A 20,838-nucleotide genomic window follows, 5' to 3' on the forward strand; every position below is an offset into this window, starting at 1 on the left:
TTTCAGCCAGCATGGTTATACTAGTAGAAAAACTGTGAAAAGTATAAACTCAGTAAATGAATTTTAAGGACTGGGCTGATTTAATAATCCATTAGTGGATGCTGGTAATATTGGCATTTTGTCTTGGTTTTCTACATAGTGGTAGAAATGGGACAAGGCAGTGTCCTTTACCACGTATTAGAATCTTCCTTTCTTTGCTCTATGTTACTTGGATCAAGTGATTTTTTTTCGTTACTTGCATCAAGTGATTTTTTTTCCCCTTGCATTGTTTTCCTTCTGCACGAGTTATCTCTCGTGTGAGTTAAATTTCTTCAGTGCCCTCAAATGGTAAAACCCTAACAATCTTACATGCTGTAAAACATTTCACACCAGCTGCTCCTACCGAGGGAAAGGACTGCTTTTTAAGATTTCTTTTTTCCATCTTTTATCGCGCCGCGCAGCCGGGAACGGCCCCGACACCGCCCCCGCTCCCCCCTCACGGGCCCGCGCGTGCGCGGCTGACGAGCCGCCCCTCCCGCCCCCCTGGCGGAGTCCTCCGCCGTCCCGGCGTGCCCCGCGCGTACCACGGAGCGTGGCGCCGGCCCCCGCCGCGGTCCCTGGCACCTCCGTGCGTGCGAGGCGGCGCGGCCGCGGCGACATGGCGGGCGTGGGGCGGGCGGAGGAGCGGGAGCAGCACCTGAACGGCGAGCTGCCCCCCGAGCCCGAGGACAGGGACGGCGCGGCCGGGCTCGGCGCCGAGGATGGCGCCAAGAAGAAGCGCAAGAAGAAGAAGAAGGGCAGAGCGGGCCCCGCGGGTAGGGGCCGGGCCGCGCCTTGACCCTGCGCTGACGGGCTGGGCGGCGTGAGGGGCCGCGGGCCGGCACACCGGGGAGTGGGCGCGGCGGCGGGCGGGCGTGGGTGGCTCAGGGGTCCCGGCGTGCGAGTGCGGGGCGCCGCCGAGGCCGCTGTCCCGGCCCGTGGCAGTGGTGCGGGCTAAGGGAATCCCCGCGGCTCGGAGGGGGCTGGGGGTGCCCGGAGGATGCTGCTGCCGGTCGGTGGGTGCTGGAGATGTCGTCTCCGCTCTGGTACGCGCAAGAGAAGCCACCGCTTCCTTCACCCTCTCCTATGCCCTGAGGGGAGAAAGGTGTAAGACTGCTGCTGTAAAAGTCATGGCGCGTGGTGGAGGCTCTGCACCCCTCCCAAGTTCTCGGAGAGAGCTGGAGCAAGTCTGGGCAAATAGCGTAAAGGCGCGATGGTTTGGGTTTGTTTTAGCAGGCCGTCACGTAGTGATGATCGTGCTGTGCGTTTATAATTATCTACTTCACGCCCGTATTATCTCACAAGAGCAGGCTGCTGCTATGGCAAGAAGAATTAGTTACCCTGGCAGAAAAAAGTAATCAGAAGTGTCAGGGTAATCTACCTTTACATGCAGGTTTCAGTAACAGCACCTGTCACCGTAAGTGTTCTACCACCTTACACGTTGGGGCTGCTTTAAGACAGAAAAAACCATTAGGTGCTCAGGTGTCTGTAGGATGAGTACAACATAATGTTTCTATAAAGTTTTGGGGGCTGTTGGTTACTAATGTGGAGCTAATGTTTTACTGTAAGTCATACTTTAACTTTACAAACAGGACAAGAAACTGATAAAGAAATGGAAGGTGCTCTTGATGATGTAGCAAAACAATTGGACAAGCAAGCACTAGAGGAGAAGGAAAAAGATGATGATGATGAAGGCAAGTATAACTTATGTTCTCTCTTAACATTTACAGTTTCAGCTTCTTCCAAGCCTCTGTTTTAACAGACTGTTTACAGGTGTCTTTCTTGGTTTGATTTTCATTGGGTTTCTTTTTGGAGAGGTGAGATGCAACTATCTATACTTTCTACTTTTTGTCAACAATTTTGCTGTCACACAGGCATAAATATAAAAAATAACAGGAATACAAGCCTTGTTAAAGGTTTGTGTTTTCAAGGATCTAGCTACTGGAGGGGAATGTTTAGTTTGAGATAAGGTAAGCTGTAAATCATTCTCACTTGCATTACTGTGGTTAGCAGACATTTGTGTTCTGAGTTATGTGTCTTATTCTTGGGTTAAAACAAAACTGAGCAAATTTTAAGGGTGCATTTTAATTAATAGGTTTTAGAGTCTCTACCAGTGACTTGAAACCTGCTCATCTGTAATTACAATTTTTCACTAAAATTGAGTTGGGGGGCGATAAATACATAAGCAGGACACACACTTTGTGTGTTGCTTGTGCTATGCAGCTGATTTTCCAAGCAAGGACTTTGAAAGTGTCTGTATTGAAATCCAGACTAGGTCCATCTTTTCTATAGGAATATCTGATAAAGGTGCTATATTTCCTTTGGTTAGGAAAACCAACCTTTTGGTTCTATTTCAACAGAATCAGATGTTTAAGAAAGTACATTTCTTAAATTAGTAATTTAGTTTCCTTTTTCTGAATTAGCATATAAAGTTGGCTCAGCACTTAGAGCAGTCTGCCTAGAAATCTTCTTAGTTCACTTGCTGGAATTTGTCCTTCTGGAATTTAATTTTAATGAATTGGGTATGGAAGTTTTAAAAAATTAAATCAGTGTGCTGAGGCATATTAAATAACAAATTTGTCTTTGACCATTATCAATCTGCAGCATTGAGATTAATGTAGGTACTTTCCATAGAAATGTATTCTGATGGTTTGTTTTGTGGTATCTTTAAGGTTATGGAGTTGGAATTGATGCAGTATGTGCTTTGCCATCATTGCAACTTGAGGAAGAACTATTGAGGAGGATAGTGAAAACTGTATACAATGAAATCTTTGAAATCATTAAAATAGTTAAGAGGTCTGTCTCAGGAGAAGTAACGTTTGTAGTTGCAGATCAAATGCTGTGCTCTCCTATCCTTTTTTGCAGTATTAGTAATTAGTATTACAGTATTAGCATAATGAAGTGATGTTATGACTGAATTAATAATTTTTTTTCCCACTTATTAGACTTGGATGTGTTTTTAGTAAAACTGATACTTTTGCAGAAAAATTAAAACTAATTTAAGTTTTTTGAAGACAGCTGTTTTCTTGCCTGTACTGGTTCTCAGTATTTGCCATCTTAATTGTGTAGTTTCAGAATTGTTTCTTTAAGACGTGCTGCATTAGATTAAAATCAGTAAAGTACCTACTCCCTTTTTTCTTTTTTTTATTTCCCTTGATAAGCCCATAACAGAGTGGCCTCAAAAAGGAGATTCTATAACTTTTGAACTCTAGGGAGAGATTAGGAAGTGCTCTTTGGATTTCCCTTGCCATGTTAAAATATGCTGATATGTAACATTTTCGCATGATACTTAGCATTTTTGCATGCTAAGTTATTACATGGCTATACCAAAATGATATAAGGTTGGACTTCTGTTTTGTGAAGATCTGGAATTGCTTTTATGGTGACAGTTTTCTTCATTAGCAGCTAAATAACCTGAAGACAAACAGGATATTGGTCAGATGCAGTAGTTATGTTTCTGGCAGCTCAGTTAGTCTGCAGCAGTCTTCAAGGACATGAAAGCCTAGACAGGGTTAGTTTGGCTCACAGTTGGCAGTTTCACGTGCAGTGATGTATGAAAAAGCCACAATATGCAGATAGCAACAACACCAATATGTAAGAAATGCTGGGCTTTTTTCCCTTCAGTTTAGGCCTAGCCTTTAAAAAAAAATCCAAAAATCACTTTGGTGAATGAACTGGAGTATATCTAAATAATTTCTTTATGAATGGTTTGAGCACTGCTCAAGGTCAGGAGAAGATGTGGCGAAGTTATCACATTTTAAAGAAACTTACATGCACTGCTAAGGATTTTTGGTTGCCTGTGAAATATAGATTGATGAAGAATCTGCTAAGTGGAGACTATGTTACAGATACAAAGTATTTATATTTGCAGTTTTTTACAGAAACTTAAATTAAGATACTTAATGCCAAAATGAGCTGGGGAGGGGCAGGAGTGATATTTCTGAAATTTGCCCCAGCTGCAGGATTACAGCACTCATCATGGCATAAAAACGCAGATGCTAGTCACCATCATGGGAGGCTTGAAATCTACTGACTGGAACAGCTGATCAGTGTTGTACTTTGTTTTTGTTTCTACATGCAAGCCTCTGTATAAATATACTCAAAATTGAATGCTTTCACTTGATTCTAGAAGTTCTTTCAATTTTACTTTTTGCTGTAGTTGAAAATGTTCTAAATGTAGATGACTAGTACTTGTCAACTTTGAAAAGAATTTGTGTTTAGGATCAGAAGATTTAGGTAGCTGACAGCACCTGAGATATTGAGTGTGAAGTAAGTAGGCATTAGATGTAGCCAAATGCAAAGTCTGCAGGGTTATTGTTACCTCTGAAATGTGACTGTAAATGGTGTGGCTGATTCTTGGTGCTTACATGTTGTGCTCCCTAGAAACCTCCCACTGGTACGTATTCGTAGAATGTTTTGGGTTGGAAGGGACCTTTAAAGGTCATCTGGTCCAGCCCCTGCAGTGAGCTGGGACATCTCCGTCTAGATCAGGTTGCTCAAAGCCCTATTCAGCCTGAGCCTGACTATTCCTAGGGATGGGGCATCTTCCACCTCTCTGGGAAACCTGTTCCAGTGTTTGACCACCTTTGTATCTCCCATGTGCAGTGGTTTTGCTGAGTGTTGTTTGTGACCTTCCCTGTTATCTCAAGATTAAACTTACCCTGGCCAGGAGTGCTGTCACCTTTACTTCTTTGGGGTCTTTATCTTTTCAGATGCAGTAAGTTCTTTTAGCTGAAGCATCAGAAGATGGATTGAAAGCAGTAGTTTCTAGCTTTTTGTTAGCTGTTGTGTCTAATACAGTTCTCTCCTGTGTCCTTCAACAATTCCAGGCATCTAGTTGCTTGCATTGAAAACAGAGGAATATGTAGGACTTCCTGAAAACTGAAGCTTTACCTGAGCTCTGTTTTTTCCTCTGTTCAGTGATATGTTTGTTGTCAACTTAAAAAACTATTTTCTGACATTTGTGTTTGGTGTAGGGACTGGAAATGCTGATGGTTTGGTGGCAGCTTCTGGATGTTGTCTTTTAATCCATTAAATTATGCTGTGAGAGAAGTGTTTCCAGATAATCCAGATGTTTTTGTGTTTTGTTCAAACTTCTTTGGTTCCTTAAGATTATTTTATGTTCACCTGAGCACTTTCTTTCCTATAGATGGAGAGGGTGAAGGAGATGGAGCTACTGGGAAAAAGAAAAAGAAGAAGAAAAAGAAGAAAGGACGTAGGTATCAAGCATAAAAATACAGACTATGTGAATATTTGGTATTAAGTGTGTACAAGTGCTCTTCTTGGCAGCGGAAACAAATTTTGGGCTGCAGTTTGTGTTTGTAGGCTAAGTCTGGCCAAGTTATCTTCTTTCTGGTATCCCTGAATGCCATTGAGGGCATGCATTGGCCTTGAGCATTGGCCAGATAAAGTCATATGAGGGCACTGTGATAGGATGTTGTCTTGGTAGAAACCCAGATTCTAGTTAAGGGGATCATAAATAACTTTTGCTGTTTAACTTTTATGGTTGAAGTAAGATGGTTAGTATTTCCAGAGTCCCATGTATAACACTTTCTTAAATTATACTCAACAGCTAAGGTCCAGACAGATCCACCGTCTATTCCAATATGTGATCTATTTCCCAGCAATGTATTCCCGAAGGGAGAAGAATGTGAATATCCACCAACACAAGATGGGTGAGTGTTTTAAGCTTAAGAAATAAATGTGTTCATTTTGATGTGCTGAAAAAAATGTTGATGTACAAGTAATTGGACAAAATGAGTGATGTACTTTGAATTTTGCCCTTTTTTTTTTTTCTTCAACTGGATTATCCAGGAACTCAATGAATACAAGTCTTCAGGCCAGAAGTGTTTGTCCTTCCCTACCCTTTTAATTGAGGTGTAGTCAGTATGAGCAGAATTGCCATGAGGCAGGGGGCCCTTGAGACCCAGGATACCAACAGGCTGTCAGTAGGCAGCTTGTGAGAAAAACGTTTGAATTAGAAGTGAGTGAAGGTTTAAAATTCCGGGAGATGAGACGCCGTTATGCAGCAGTTTTGTGACCACTGAGATGCCAAGTTTTTGTTACTTATTTTTTGGTAGGGACATGTCAATCTCTCCATTGAATTTAAAAGCCTACGTGGTATACTCTACTTTGCTTCTCTCTCTTGGAATGAATAGATAGTTATTGTAACCTCACCTGTATTTTGTAACTCATAGTGATGTGAGAATAATGTGCAGCTGCACTAAACAAGCTACAGCTTCTAGTGATTCACTAGAACAGAAATCTGCATACTTACATTTTTACAGGAGACAGCTATTTCTTTATGCTTTGTTAGGAACTAGGGCATACCAACTTGAATGAGTTTTCCTGGTTTTTTTTTTTTCCTATGTGAAGTGTTGTGGAAGGTCGTATTTTACCTGGGAGAGACAGGGGATGCATGGCATAGAATTAGTTTGAATTGCATGAAAACCTGAATGAAAAGACCAAGTATTACTGAAAACTTTGAAACTTCCCAGGAAATACCAAATCAAAGGTCTGAAAAAGTAGTTTAAACCAAAGGGAAGAGAGTAGGGTAAGTATTTATGTGTCTGAAAGCATTGTCTAGTTTTCAATGACGTTTTCTTCAGAATGAAATTACTATGAAATGGATTTTTATTGGTTATTTAAAGTCAATACCTGTTTCTCGTAGAGTAATAGTAAGTACTAGTTACATAAGTAACGTAAGTAAGAGTCTAGTACACCCTATAAATTGTGGTCAGATAATATGGTTTCATTTTTATGAGATGAAAATTTGCTTTTGAGGAAGCTTTTTCTTCTTTTTATGACTTCAATTTGAACACAAGGTGTACTCCTGTTTATTTATAAATTATTGCTTTGTTTGCATGCACTAGATTAGCATGCTAATGAAGAGCTTTCACAGGATAGTTCTGACAGGCTGATCCAGGAGTGATTCTTTAATGTTCAAGAGTTAAGTATTTTTCTGTATTTGCATATGTGCTACTTTCATAAGAATATGATTTAAGTAAACCAGAAAATTAGATTATAAACATCTTAAGCATGTACATAGTTTATTAACAAATAACACACTGTTTTTACACCTCTGATGCATATATAGCTATTGAAGAGTAAATTATTTGCTCAGGTTTAACTATTATTTATTGGAAAGAAAAAGGATAAAAGCAATAAAAACAAACCTGCTTTCATAACAGGATTTAATCAGGGTGTCTTTTCTGTACCATGAGTGTTCTGCTATGGAGGAAGAATATACGCTTCTAAGGAACCCGAAATAGTTTTCCTCATATAACGTGCTTAAGCAAATATGTGCTTAGTTTTGTTCCTAATTTAAATATTTAAATCTTACGATACTTTAGTATTTCCTAATATAAGCAACTACTTAATTAGTAGCTGTCATTAATGCCAGGATATTTCATATTCTGAGTAATAGTTTCGTTTTATATATCGGTGGGGCATTTTTGTACCACAACTCTTATTCATGCTGAGGTCAGTAGGGTTTTTGTCTTTGATTTTTTTTAAGAGTTGCACTTCTATTCTTAACTCTTGATGTCATGTGCTTTCTAAAGTTACCTCTCATCAGCCTACAATTGTGTATTTTGTGTGAGAAGTTCAACTAGAAGTGGTTGTCATTCAAATTTCAACAAAAAACCCAGCAGATAATTAAGACTTACATAGACAACAAGACTAACAGGTTTAACATTTTTATATCTCCAGTTTTTGGGGGTTTTTTAAGCTTGTGTTTTTTCTTGAAGACACCTGAATTTGAAATGATGCAACCAGGAGGGCAGAAAAGAAATAAGTAATATTTTATGATACACCAATTCCGTTAAAGTAGAGTTAAGGAATTCTTGACCCTGCCTACTTGTTTCTGCCCCTGTGCTGTTAGAGAGTCCAAGTTTGCTCTGGAAGGTACCTTGAAGATCATCTAGTTCCAACCCACCTACTATGGATCGAGGCACCTTCCATAACTTCTCCAGACAACCTGTTCCAATGCCTCAACACCCTCACAGTAAAGGATTTCTCCTAGTTTCCAATCTAAATCTACCATCATTACCATAATGGTAATAGCTATTACCCCTCATCCTGTCACTACATGACCTTGGAAATAAGTCCCTGTCCAGCTCTGCCTTTCAAATTCTGGAAGGTGCTGTAAGAGTTCTCTTCTCCAGGCTGACCAGCTCCAACTCTCCTCAGCCTGTGTTCATAGGAGTGGTGTTACAGCCACGATCATCTTCATGGCCCCTCCTCTGGACTCACTTCAACAGGTCCACGTCTGTCTTACACTGGGCTCCAGAGCTGAATGTAGTACTTCAGGTGGAGTCTCACAAGAATGGAGTAGAGGGGCAGAATCACTTTCCTTGACCTGCTGGCCACACTGCTTTTGATGCAGCCCAGTGTATGATTTGGCTTTCTGGGTTGTGAATGCACATTGCTAGGTCCTGTGGAGCTTCTTGTCCACTAATGCACCCAAATCCTTCTCAGAGCTGCTCTTAATCCATTCTTCACCCAGCCCTTATTTGTGATGGGGTTGTCCTGAGCCAGGGTGCAGAACCTTGCACTTGGCCGTGTTGAACTTCATGAGGTTCACATGGGCCCACCTCTCAAGCCTGTAATGGTCCCTCTGGGTGGCATCCCTTCCCTCCAGCATGTCTGGATTATCTGTGTGAAGATAATCTGGGGAAATTATTTTCTGGAATTCTTTGATCATTAAAATCTAGTTTACAGTGTGTGATCCTGTAAAGATCTGTAGTAGTGAAAACTATGGGCTGTGAACTGGAGTGAAAAGCTGGACCAAATGGCTTGGAGCAAGATTTGAACATCATCTGACATGTGGCGGGCAGCACATTAAGAAGCTGTCAAAAGTTTGTTAGCTCATGTACCTCTTGGAGGACTTGATGTTTGGTGTGAGGCCCTCATCTGATCAACTGACCTTTCACATGTTCTGATGTGCTTAGGCCCAAGCATAAATTCTTGTTGCCTCCCTTCCTGAGCTCCCAGGTGGCAGTAGTGCAGCTTTGTCAGTAAAATGCTTTGGGTCTGATACAGTGTTTTTACATGCAGAGGCTGTTCTGTCCCCTGTCACTTGAATGAAGTGACTATCTGCTGAAATACAGTAAGACAGAGTGAGGATGGCTTCCTGCCAGTTTGCTGGAGTTTGCACTCAGGTCTGTGGCAGGTGGCAGAGCAGCTGCCCAGACTCTGTCAGCAGTTCTTGCTACCAAGGGTTGTTCACTGCTGGAATCCAGAACAGTCTGAAAGGATCCTTGAGTCTCTGTCCCCAGTGTTCTTCTGCAGTGCACCTTTTCCGTCTTCAATGACTACTGTGCTGGCGGAAGTCCAGTTTTCTAGTGGTAGTGCAGGGGCCCAGGTGTTGCAGCCCGTTGCTTTCTTTTTTTGGTAGAATTTGCCAGATTTAGCCAAATTGTAAGAGAAATATGTGTGGTGCTTGCTATTGGAACAAGAAAACTGCTCAGAAAGGTAAATATGGTATTTCTCCTTTGCACTGTTGTTACTTTTATCTGAAAAGGAGCAAAAAGGTCAATGGAAACAAGCACAGGGGTCTCAAGATATTTTGGATCCTCGCATCATCCTGAGAAAGGTTTATGGACTGGCCTGTTACCTTCCTTTACCTTTTCAACTCCTCTTAAATTCTTAGTATATATATATGTATACTTATAATTTAGATATAAGTATATATTCTTAGTTCACAATGCAGCAAAATTGCAGGGCTTACTCTCTTGGTTCACTTGTACCTGTTTTTTGGCTGGAAAGAAGACTATCAAAATGGAGCTAAGTTACATGTCTATGAAACGGGTAAAAACCTACACCTTTGGATTTCAAGAACTAATCCTTTACACTCTGTGTACTCAGTTGTTTGCTTAGAATCAACTCATTTACATTAATTTCTAAATTTGAAAACTTCGGCATATTTCAGCATCTTTGGTCCATCTTGTCCACCACCCATTTTCTTTTTAAGACTCACCTGCCAACACATGTAGCTGCGTATTGTCCTTAGTAGTTTTTGTCTTGCATAGCATGTATGGAGTTCTTTGAGTCATCACTGGGGTTTTTTGCAGTGTTACATGGCTGCAGCTTCACCATTTGAAGGGTTATCTCTACTTTGTAGTCAGAGTAGTCTTCTAGTTAAGTTCTGACAGTTGTTGGAGTACTCAAATTACATTTGTTTGTTTGCTTTCATGGAACCTTAGTTGCATTGGATTTTTTCATACTGCAAAATATATTCAAAGCTAATCTTATACTTAGTCCTGTATTAAAAAATATTAGTGTATTTGTTCTGTTAACATACCAAAGAGCCAGAATGAGTGGTGTTCTCCTGTAACAAATGTTAATTCACCGTCCAGCCCATTTAGAAAGTAACATTCTGGCATGTGTCATAGTTACCATGCACTGTGTTGGGTGTTATTACCTAAATATTCTGAGTGTGAATGAAAATAATACTGGAACTGCAAGCTCTTAAATTTTGAAGATGCTTATTGCCTGTGTCAGCAACAGTTTCTGGGCCAAGCAGCCACGCTGCAGTGCTGAGGTTCATCTCTATACAGTAACAACGCTGTCTGAATGAGTGTAAGATTGTGAAAAAAATAAACGTTTTGCATGAGTAGAGCCTGTTGCAGTTTTTTTCCCTGCTGAATTTACGGTGGAATTGCAGGCATTAATAGGAATTTTATATGCCTGTTCTGTCTCTTTGAAAACTTAGGCAGCCTTCAAGCACCTTGCTTATCTGGGCCTTTGGATATTACTGCCTTTCACAGCTGCTAGTCTGTGGTGCTGATAGATTTTTTTTTTTTTTTTTTTTTTTTAACAGGCTTCCTTTTTTCTGAATATTGTCAAGATCTTTTCTGTTACACACAGGGGACTGTATGCCTGACTGGTTAATAAACACTTTGCAGGCTTTAGACAGAAGTTGTAATCACTGCTGTGGTTATAGTAACTTGCTTGAAACATTTCCTTTATTTTCAAGGCGAACTGCTGCTTGGAGAATAACTAGTGAAGAAAAGAAAGCACTAGACCAAGCCAGCGAGGAAATCTGGAATGATTTTCGGGAGGCTGCAGAGGCACACAGACAAGTGAGGAAATACGTTATGAGCTGGATAAAACCTGGAATGACAATGATAGAAATCTGGTGAGGACACACATCTTCTGGAAAACCTCTGCTGTAGATTTTTCTTCATTTTCCAGAGTGGGAGAGATTTAGTCTCAGTTTCGTGTGCTTAATTCACTGTGTAATGAGTGTTGGGGAGATTTGTGTTTGAAGTACACAACCAGTGTTGCCAATTATTTCCTTTAAGTTTCCTCTTGTATTTTTAGCTTATGCAGCTTTACAGGGCATAGGATTATACTGAATTTTAAACTAAGCATTCCATTATGTTCACTTACTTTGATTTTATGCTTCATTTAGATTTCAGTGCCTTTGCTGCTCTGCAGTGGTGCTGGGAGAAGCAGCAATAGCAGTAGCACTGCTGCCGCTTGCCAGAATTGTCATGAAATGCCATGTGGACAGTGCAGGTGCAATCTGTGGCTGGGACTGGGCAAAGAGGCATAAAAGCAGCATGGCTGTGTATTCAGGCCAGGGCAGGAAGGTTTTGGACTATGTTAAGTCTTCATGGACTGGCTGATGTTTCTGGTGGAAACACAGTGGGGTTTTTTATTATTCTCAGCTAGTAAGAAATAACTGAGCAAATGGATTAAGATGAATGTGAATTTGGTTAAGTTTAAAGAAATAATTAGCCTGGACTGATTTTTGTGACTCTTCCAACTATTACTTTTTCTGTCCTTCAGTTTATCTAGAGTGAATGTCTACTGTCCAAGTACTGCACTGATCCAGAACAGTTTAGCTTCCAAAATCAGGTGCTTTCAGCCTGGTGTGACTGAGGACTGTGCTGACAAGAGTAGGATAGTAAGAAAGCTAATGAGAGCTGATCCCCAAGGTAACTGTGCAAGGATAACAGACATAATATACCATGAGGGAAAGTAAAAGAAAGGCAGCTCACTAGTCTGGGTGAAACAAATCTGTCATAGCAAATTATGCAGTTTGACTGTTCTAAGCAGTCATTTTCTCTAAACATGACTATTTTTCTTAAAGTACCTCAGGCTATGGGGTCTTGCTGATTAAAATACGCTCTCTTTTTTCGTGTTTCTCTGGCTTTCTTAAAATCACAGTATGGTGCACTGCAGAGAGCTGCAGTTTACCTCATTCACTGACGCTAAAGGAGAATGCACTGGTGGACACGTCTATTTGTGGATTTGCAGTAGCTAACATCTTGAGATTAGACAAAACCCCAAAACAAATGCTAGTCTCACAAGGTTTTATTTTATCACAGTTATCACTCAAAGTTTTTAAGAAAGGTCCTTTTATAATCAAACTTTTTTTAATAAATAAGAGGCTTTATCTCCTTTTTCTCACCTCCTTTTAAATCACAGTTATTGTAAAGAATGCATTTAATTTGCCTAACCTTTGCTTGTATAACCTATGCTGCTCCGGAAGAATGGGTTAAATGTAGCTTGTAAAGGATAAATATTTTAAACTTAGATTAAAAACACTAGAGAAGTACTCATTTTTGCCCAAGAAAGGATAGAGGAAACAACACAAAGAACTGAAGGTTGTGTTGTGCTTATGTTTTTCAGCCTAGGCTTGTCTGTCTACTTAGCATACAAATAGTTCGATTTGCCATGAAAACATTTGCTTTAATATTTTTCTGAGTTTTTGTTCTTGCATTGATTTATTTGAAGTCATCATAAGAAATACTAATGACAACTGTTCTATTCTTTTTTTTTTTGTTTTCTTCTCCCTCCCCTCTGCCTTTAGTGAAAAACTAGAAGACTGCTCACGTAAGCTGATAAAGGAAAATGGTTTAAATGCAGGTCTTGCATTTCCTACGGGGTGTTCTCTGAATAATTGTGCTGCCCACTACACTCCCAATGCTGGCGATCCAACAGTCCTGCAATACAATGATATTTGCAAAATAGATTTTGGAACACATATTAGTGGTTAGTTTTCATTTATCAATTAAAACGTTGAGAACATTCTTCAGTGCAAAGAGTGTGAAGCTAACTAACTTCTGCTGATTTCAGGTCGTATTATTGACTGTGCTTTTACAGTCACATTCAATCCAAAATATGACAGATTATTACAAGCTGTAAAGGATGCCACAAATACTGGAATAAAGGTATGATCATTATGTAAGTAATTTACAAAGTCTTTTTTAGTAAGTGTTGTGATTATTTTCCATTTATATTTGCACTTTATTTTCAGTGTGCTGGGATAGATGTTCGTCTCTGTGATGTGGGAGAGGCCATACAGGAAGTTATGGAGTCTTACGAAGTTGAAATTGATGGTAAAACATACCAAGGCAAGTTCTTTTCTTTATATATGGGTAGTTGTTTTAGAAGTGTGTAGATGTATATAGATTTGTTCAAATATGGATTTTGACATATGATATTGAAAAGACTTTTCTGCTAGAAGTATGGTATAAGTCTTGCATAAATGCATACTTATGGCTGGCTTGCCTTTCCTCTGGAGAAATGTTCTTGGCTTATCCTTCCAAGTATTGTATGTTTAACAGATAAGATGAATGCTAAACAGCAGTTTTGAACTGTACAGATAATTTTATACTTGCTGTTGGCTTTATTACTAAGTTTTTGTTACTGTTGGAGTTGCTGCTCTTTAATAATGAAGCTTTGCTAAAGCATACAAAACTGACCTGTGTCTTGGCTGGTGTTTGTACAAGATGCATGGATAGTTCTGTGTTTAGTTCCTCTGCAATATGATGAGTCTCTACTGTACTTTTAATATGGGCTAACAGACCAAATTGCCTTAAAGGATTTACCATTTGTTAGGAAACTGCCTGTAATATGAATGTTTTCTTCCAAAGTGAAGCCAATTCGCAATTTGAATGGACACTCCATTGGGCCGTATAGGATACATGCTGGAAAGACAGTACCCATTGTGAAAGGAGGAGAAGCCACAAGAATGGAGGTAAGTTGAGTTCCTTAATCTTTCTCTTGAATTTCCCCAGGGTGACTGCAGGAATAGTATTTCCTGTGCACTTTCAATTTGTAGTTTTTGTGATCCTGGTGAATAATTGCAGGAGAATAACTGCTGTACTGTGTAGTGCTCCTGTAAAGGAGTAGTTTTATCTCAGTGGCTTCTTCATTTTACACCTGGAGTGTTCAGGTATCTAACACTTTCTGAAATTGAAGCCTTGGAACCCTGCTATTAAAACAACAAACGACCAAACAAAAATCCCAAAAGAAACCCACAACTGTTGAAATCTGAATGGCTTTAATGATGCGTACTGAAACTCTTGCTTAATTATTTCTCAGTGTGCATACACTATTTAAATGGAGCGTTGGAATGTTGTATTTAGGAGCATGGAAAAGGACAGAAATTCATATTTAGGGGTGAACTGGAATTCAGGAAATCAGTTTTTGTGAAAGGTGTTTGGACTTGTAGGTCATTCATACTCCTTGTTTGTTTATTCTGTAATGAAATCTTCTCTTGCTCAGGTAATTCTTGATAAATATATCTGTAGTGTAGTTTTGGCTAACTTTTTGTGAGTACTGTTAGATATAGTATCTTGAAAAGCTTCCAGTGCAGTTTTTTCTGCAGATACAAAATAATTAAGTGTATTTGGAGTTAATATGAGAGGGCAGTTGAAAGATGTTTGGATAGCGTTCTGGAGCAGGGGAAGGGCAATGGCTGTACATGATGTGACGAACTACCAACTGGGGAGGCAGTATTCAAACATGGAACCTGAGATTTAGCCACCAATTTCACAGAAGCTTGTGTTCTAATGAGATAAGAAGGCTTATTTATAAGATGGGTGATGAGATAAGATGCTTTTAATTTCATTCTAAGCCTCATCACTAATGATCCACCTGTAAGTCTGAGAGGGTAAATAAGACTTGTAAGAGCTGAATAGGCACAGGTGTGGTTGGGACAGGATGGTTTTCTGAGGTAGGCTCACTTTCATCACCCAAAACTTGTATCATAGCTGTTGACCTATGATGTGCACAAAAAGACAAAGTTTTAATTATCATCTTACCTATAGGACTGTGCAAAGGGATTAAGAGTATTGGAAAAGGAAGATAGAAAACTTGGCTGGTTCTTAGTTTGACTTAGTTAATGGCTTGGTTTTGGGGAGAAGACGTTTTTTAATTTCTTCAGTTTCTATAGGTTACTTAGGACACAACCCTACATCATTAAACACAGTGAGTTTTGCCAGTGAAGAATGTGAAGCATAGCCAAGGTCCTACTGTACTGGGCAAATTATAGTATCAAACTGCAATCTAGTGAGTTTTTTGTGACTAATAGAGCCTCTGATGATCCTTATTCAGAAAAAGTGTGTGTTAAGTGAATCTTGTGGCAGCATTGTGTGGGGGTTTTTGAGGGTTTGTGGGTTTTTTAATGAGTCAGTTGAATATTCAGGGACTTCTTCAAGAGTTTATCTTGGATATGAAGCCTGTGTTACTGCTCTTCATATGGCTTCTTATTTTGGGCTTGTGACTTTTAAAGTAGCTTAATAAAATGAACAGTGCAACTCATGGTGTCCATCAGCGTTTGATGCCCTGGCTTGTTAAGTCCCTGTCACAGTCCTGCTGTTAAGGATATGTGAATGCACTCAGCAGAAATGAGTTTGTATAATGGCATTTCAGTATGTTCTTGGCTAGAATTTTGATAATGCCCTTGCAGATATGTATCACCTTCATTTCTTGAAGAAATTCATCTTGTGGAATGGAAATGAGCAGGTTAAGGGTATATACTAACACCTGTTGCCAGAAAATTCTTGCAGAAATGGGGCAGAAAGTTCATCAGTGCAGTAAGTGTCTGTAATCAACATCTATTTGCTGTGTCTAAACTATACATTTCCTAGGACTTTTGTCTGAATAGCACAGGAGAAGCACTTCCAGTTAGCAAATGTAGTTTCTTAGCTGTGTTAGATGTATGCCTTGACAATGTTTTAACAGCAATGACTTTGAGAAATTGTGACTACAAACACGCTGATACTTCTGGCTTGAAATAAAACGGTAGTAATGTAAAGAGTTGATGATTTGGAGATATCTGTAACTCTAACATGTGAAATCTCCATGCTGAATTTTTTTCTACATTGATTTGGCAATTGAATCTTAATTACTTGTATTCAGAAGTTATTCAATACTGAGATGTTGTACCACAATGACACAGTGTCACATTTTCATATTGCAACATGTTCCTTTTTTCTCTCCTTAGGAAGGTGAAGTGTATGCTATCGAAACCTTTGGTAGCACAGGAAAAGGCGTTGTTCATGATGATATGGAGTGTTCTCATTATATGAAGAACTTTGATGTTGGGCATGTGCCAATAAGGTTGGATTTTGTTGGTGTATTTTGTAGAGCTACCACCCCCTTAGATTTGCTACAGTGTATGTTCTTCACCAGTTAATAAGGCTGTCAGGATTCAAAGGGCAGTACTAGCAATATTCTTGTTAAAAAATACACTCTGATTGTAAATCTGTAACAATACAGAATTATTTCAAAGAAACTGAAAATGGAGAAAATATGTTTTCAGAATTTTATATTGTTTTTTTAATAACCTCCCTACCATTATTTTTTTATGATTAGTAATATATAGATTATATTTGTGTCTTCATCTGTATAGTAAGTATATAGTGGGTTTTTTTAGTCAATGTCTGTACTTTGGTTGTGTGCCACAATCTTTGTCTTAACTGCTGTTCCCAGAATGTATTCAAGGTATTTGTGCCATCTGTTTTATTTTATGGATATTTTGAGAGTTTCGAGTCTTTGTTTTAGTGCATTGCTGTAAAATGAAGAAATCACTCATTTTTAGTTTCACTGGGTTTGCATTTTGGCATTTCTAGGAGTGCAGCATATTTTCTGAAGCAAAGGCTACTCTGGTTGTAAACAGAGCAGGCAGACATGCTTTTCCATAGCATATACTAGGAATGTGAGATAGGCTAATTCTTCCCATCCTAAGGATCGCAGAAGAACTTCTTGACTGCAAATAAGCTTAGTTCTTAGTAGATCTACGAATATATATTTTTTATGCCTATATATTGTAAGATGCATGAATAAAAAGCTTACTGAGTATTTGACTTCAGAAGTGAAAACTCAGCATTTTAAACCACCAAGCTTCTGCCAAAATTAGTTCAATTACTGACCGCTCTGGAGCAGGAAGAATTCTGTTTTTCTTTATAAAATGCAATGTCCTTTTATTTTTTAAGAGAACGATTCCTGTTCCTATGTTTAGTTTAGCTTGCAGATAGCCTTCAAAACAGACTGTGAACCTATCTGTTTGCAGGAGGAGAATGCACTTTATTTTCTGAAGAGAGATCTGATTGATATAGAAAGACATCCCAAGTCTAGGCAGTCTGAAAAGACCTTGCAATCTAACCTTACTCTTAACTGGTGTGTTTTATTTCTGTAGTGAATGCTTGCTGATGATACCTCTTTCTTCTCAAACACGTTCTTGTTTGGTTTTTTTCTTCAAGGCTTCCAAGAGCGAAACACTTACTAAATGTTATCAATGAAAACTTTGGTACTCTTGCCTTCTGCCGCCGGTGGCTGGATCGCCTGGGGGAGAGCAAATACCTGATGGCGCTGAAGAACCTGTGCGACCTGGGCATCGTGGATCCGTACCCGCCCCTGTGCGACATCAAGGGCTCGTACACGGCGCAGTTCGAGCACACCATCCTGCTGCGCCCCACCTGCAAGGAGGTTGTCAGCAGGGGAGATGACTACTAACTCAGAGCCACCTCAGCACCTTTATACTCTAGGCTTTCTTGGAACATACTATACCAGAATTAATTTGCAACACATTGTCTGTTTTAACAGTGGACTGATGTTAATACTTTCCATATTTGGAAAGGAAGGAATTTAATCTAAGGCAAGTCTTCTAATTGTAACTAACCATGGAAAAAGCTTTCAGGCCTTTAGAAATATTTCAAAAGTTACTTATTTTTTCTGTTCAGGGAAATATGTGCTATAAAGCTCAATTTTTAGTTTGGAATGAGTTATACATTTTGTTCTGAACATTTATGATAAAAGATGCTTTTCAAATATTTATATGACCATATTCCTACTTGAATGCTTTGAATGACTACACCTGATTTCTGCGCCCCAGTCCTCTGATATTGCCTTTTAAACTTCCTGGAATCCATTTTGTAAAAAATAAAGACAAATTTTCAAATCTGAAAATATATATACTTTTTAGAAGTCTGGTTATGATTCTGGTCAGGAGTCCACTGGGAAACTGCTCTATTAAATATTTTACAAACTTGATTTGCCATTTCTTGTCTTGAAACTGGACCTTGTTTTACCCTTCATGTGAAACTTGGCCTTTCATGCTTGTTTAAGTAGTCTTGTCAGTGCTGGGATACAGGGCAAGAAGTCATCAACACTTTACAGGACAAAATGTGACAACTACAGTGAAGGTGTGTGGTAAAGGTTTTGAGAGTGCCAGTCTTCAGTTTAGACTTCAGCTGTATTAGAACATGTCAAATGCAGTTGGTAGTCTCTGCTACTGGTGGCATCAATGTGCAGCTTTGGGCTGAAGTCAACTCAATTTTAGCATATGTCCGTACATAATCTTTACCATTGGCATGACCTCTTTGGCACAGTCAAATTTCATGTGATTTCCTGTCTAACGTTCACATTTGATTGCACAAGATGTGGGGAACAAGGAAAACAATTTATTTTAGGGTGTTAAAAGTTACTTAGTGCAGGCACAATAATCTGGAGTATTTGATGTTTCCTTGACATAAAAAGTCATTATTTGTCCCCTGCTGCAGTGAAATCTGACTGTTGAATCTCATTTGTAAAGGTAAACTAAATCATGTGGCTCTTCAGGCCTATATGCAATGTCTTCCAGTGCTGTACCTTTACCTTATTAGTTGCATATTAAAATTTTCAGTAGTTACTGGTGATAAAAGTGACATCTCTGTTAATAGGTTGATAACAGTGCCTTAAATGTAAGTGCTTAGGAAACAGAGACACTTCACCTACTCCTTTATAGTCACAGCCTTTCTATAGAATTCTTATTAAAAGTATCAGTTCCTTTCTCCTCTGTCTTTGGGTAAAAGCTGTATTTTTGTCCTTTAAAACCTGAGCATGTGAGCTGCAATTTAGAGGGGAGCAGTGTCATGTACTGCCTGCAGTTTAAAAATAATAGGCATGGGTGGGGTTTTTTCCTCCATTACAAGTATTGTTTAAACTCAATGCTGTTTAAACTTGCAGAAATGGATGGAATGGAATACTGAAATGTGTATTTCTGCTGTTGCTGTTTGGGAATTTTGGCATCCCAGCAATGAATTTTAATTTATGCAGCTGTTATGTGTGGTTATGTGTGTCTCAGCTTCCCAAGAAACAGTAGCTAGTGTAGGTGCTTGTGCATTGCGAAGTAAAAGCTGGCACTTGAAAGAATCTCTGGTGAGTGGGGTTGCTGGGTACATTGCTGCTGCTATTTTTATTTATGCTAACAAGACCATACTCTTCTGCACTTCTTGACGTGATCCAAGCAGGTTCCTGGAGCCTGGCTGGCTTCCAGCTCACCTATTTTTGTACAAAGTCTGCTAGAAACAAGACAAATGTGTTTCAGTTTTTGCCTGCTTTATCTGCAATTTCCAGACTTTCCTCTCTAGAAAGCTCAGTAGGACTTGGGATTGTTTCTATAGCTTAAGGCTTTCTTAACTTCACTGATGGTTACTTTAAAAACATTTGGTTTTACAGATGAATTATGTGTTTTCTTCCCTGTGTCTTTCTTTACTGGAATATAACAGACCCAGACTAGCACAGCTGGTTTGAGCTATGGCCTCTTAACTTTTTAACTTGCTGCCTGTTTGTTAGTTCACATGTGGAGGCTGATAATCATGTGTAACAAGTTGTAGTGGAAATGACTCAGAGAAACACTTGCAGAGCGTGATGATTATTGCCTATAAATTTAACTGAGTGTATCTGGATACAAAGGTCCTGTGCTGCTGGCCCTCCTGCAGCCTCTCACCCTCCTACCCGGCAATATAAAAGGCAAGCCCTATTTCTATCTCCTTAAAATAAATTAATTTCCTACTGCTTTCATGCTCTTCAGGCTGTCTGTTCCTGTTGTTGTGTTAAAAGTCCTGGCCATGCTGTCTGGTAAGTGAACCATGCTCTCTTGTCACTTGACAAAATTAAAAGTTTACCAAAGACTTTTGAGCCAGATGTTGAAGTCTGTTTTCAAATACCCAGAAGCTGGGGTCATCTTGTTTCTTGTACGTGCACCAGAACGGTGATAATTTTTGTGGAGATTATTAGGTACCAGAAGCTACGTGGCAGGGTTTTTCTTTCACACAGACCTTGTGAGACATCATTAGAGCGTCTACAGCTTGATGTTGAGTGGCGTGTCCTTTTGATGAAGGTATGGACTAAGATTTTCCTAATTCTAGACTCAACTAACATGCTTCTCCTCTTAGATGTGGCTAAGACGGGGCTGGCGGGTGCAACAAACGTGGCCGGCCAAGAAGTACAAGTTTTGCATGGAGGGATGGGTTTGGTCATCTTACGTTTCTGAAAGCTGCTGTAGCTTGGGTACTTTCTGGAAAATAAAAACTTAAAATACAGGGGCTTTTCACCTAAAAGCCAGATTCTGCTGCTTTTACTGAAGAGGCAGTAGTGTTCAAAGTCACAGGTTTCCTTTTTAAACTCTTTCCTGCTTTTGCATTGGTGGTAGATTGTCTTGGAGTTTATAGCACTTCACATTTTGGCTAAGACTTGCCACCGTACAAGAGAGACCAGGGTTTTCCTTTTTAGTGGCAGATTTCATTAAAAAATGGA

General features: G+C 39.5%; 1 protein-coding gene across 1 annotated transcript; it reads left to right on the top strand.

Moving 5' to 3' along the window:
• The first annotated feature begins 537 nt into the window (after positions 1-537).
• METAP2 (methionyl aminopeptidase 2) lies at positions 538-19,093 on the top strand. The gene is made up of 11 exons (XM_039571153.1): positions 538-794; positions 1,611-1,712; positions 5,168-5,233; positions 5,591-5,693; positions 10,997-11,158; positions 12,842-13,023; positions 13,108-13,202; positions 13,289-13,385; positions 13,908-14,011; positions 16,265-16,380; positions 17,523-19,093. Exons 1-11 carry the CDS (start codon positions 638-640, stop codon positions 17,773-17,775), a joined length of 1,437 nt encoding a protein of 478 aa, XP_039427087.1. The 5' UTR covers positions 538-637; the 3' UTR covers positions 17,776-19,093.
• The last annotated feature ends 1,745 nt before the right edge of the window (positions 19,094-20,838 follow it).

The sequence above is a fragment of the Corvus cornix genome, chromosome 1A (assembly GCF_000738735.6).
Source record: "Corvus cornix cornix isolate S_Up_H32 chromosome 1A, ASM73873v5, whole genome shotgun sequence".
NCBI lineage: Eukaryota > Metazoa > Chordata > Aves > Passeriformes > Corvidae > Corvus > Corvus cornix.

Excerpts from the sequence above, each read along its gene's own strand:
- METAP2 (XM_039571153.1), top strand. The coding sequence starts at position 638 with ATGGCGGGCGTGGGGCGGGCGGAGGAGCGGGAGCAGCACCTGAACGGC. Across the intron at positions 795-1,610 it reads GGGCAGAGCGGGCCCCGCGG|GACAAGAAACTGATAAAGAA; the intron begins GTAGGGGCCGGG and ends CTTTACAAACAG. Across the intron at positions 14,012-16,264 it reads GAGAAGCCACAAGAATGGAG|GAAGGTGAAGTGTATGCTAT; the intron begins GTAAGTTGAGTT and ends TTCTCTCCTTAG.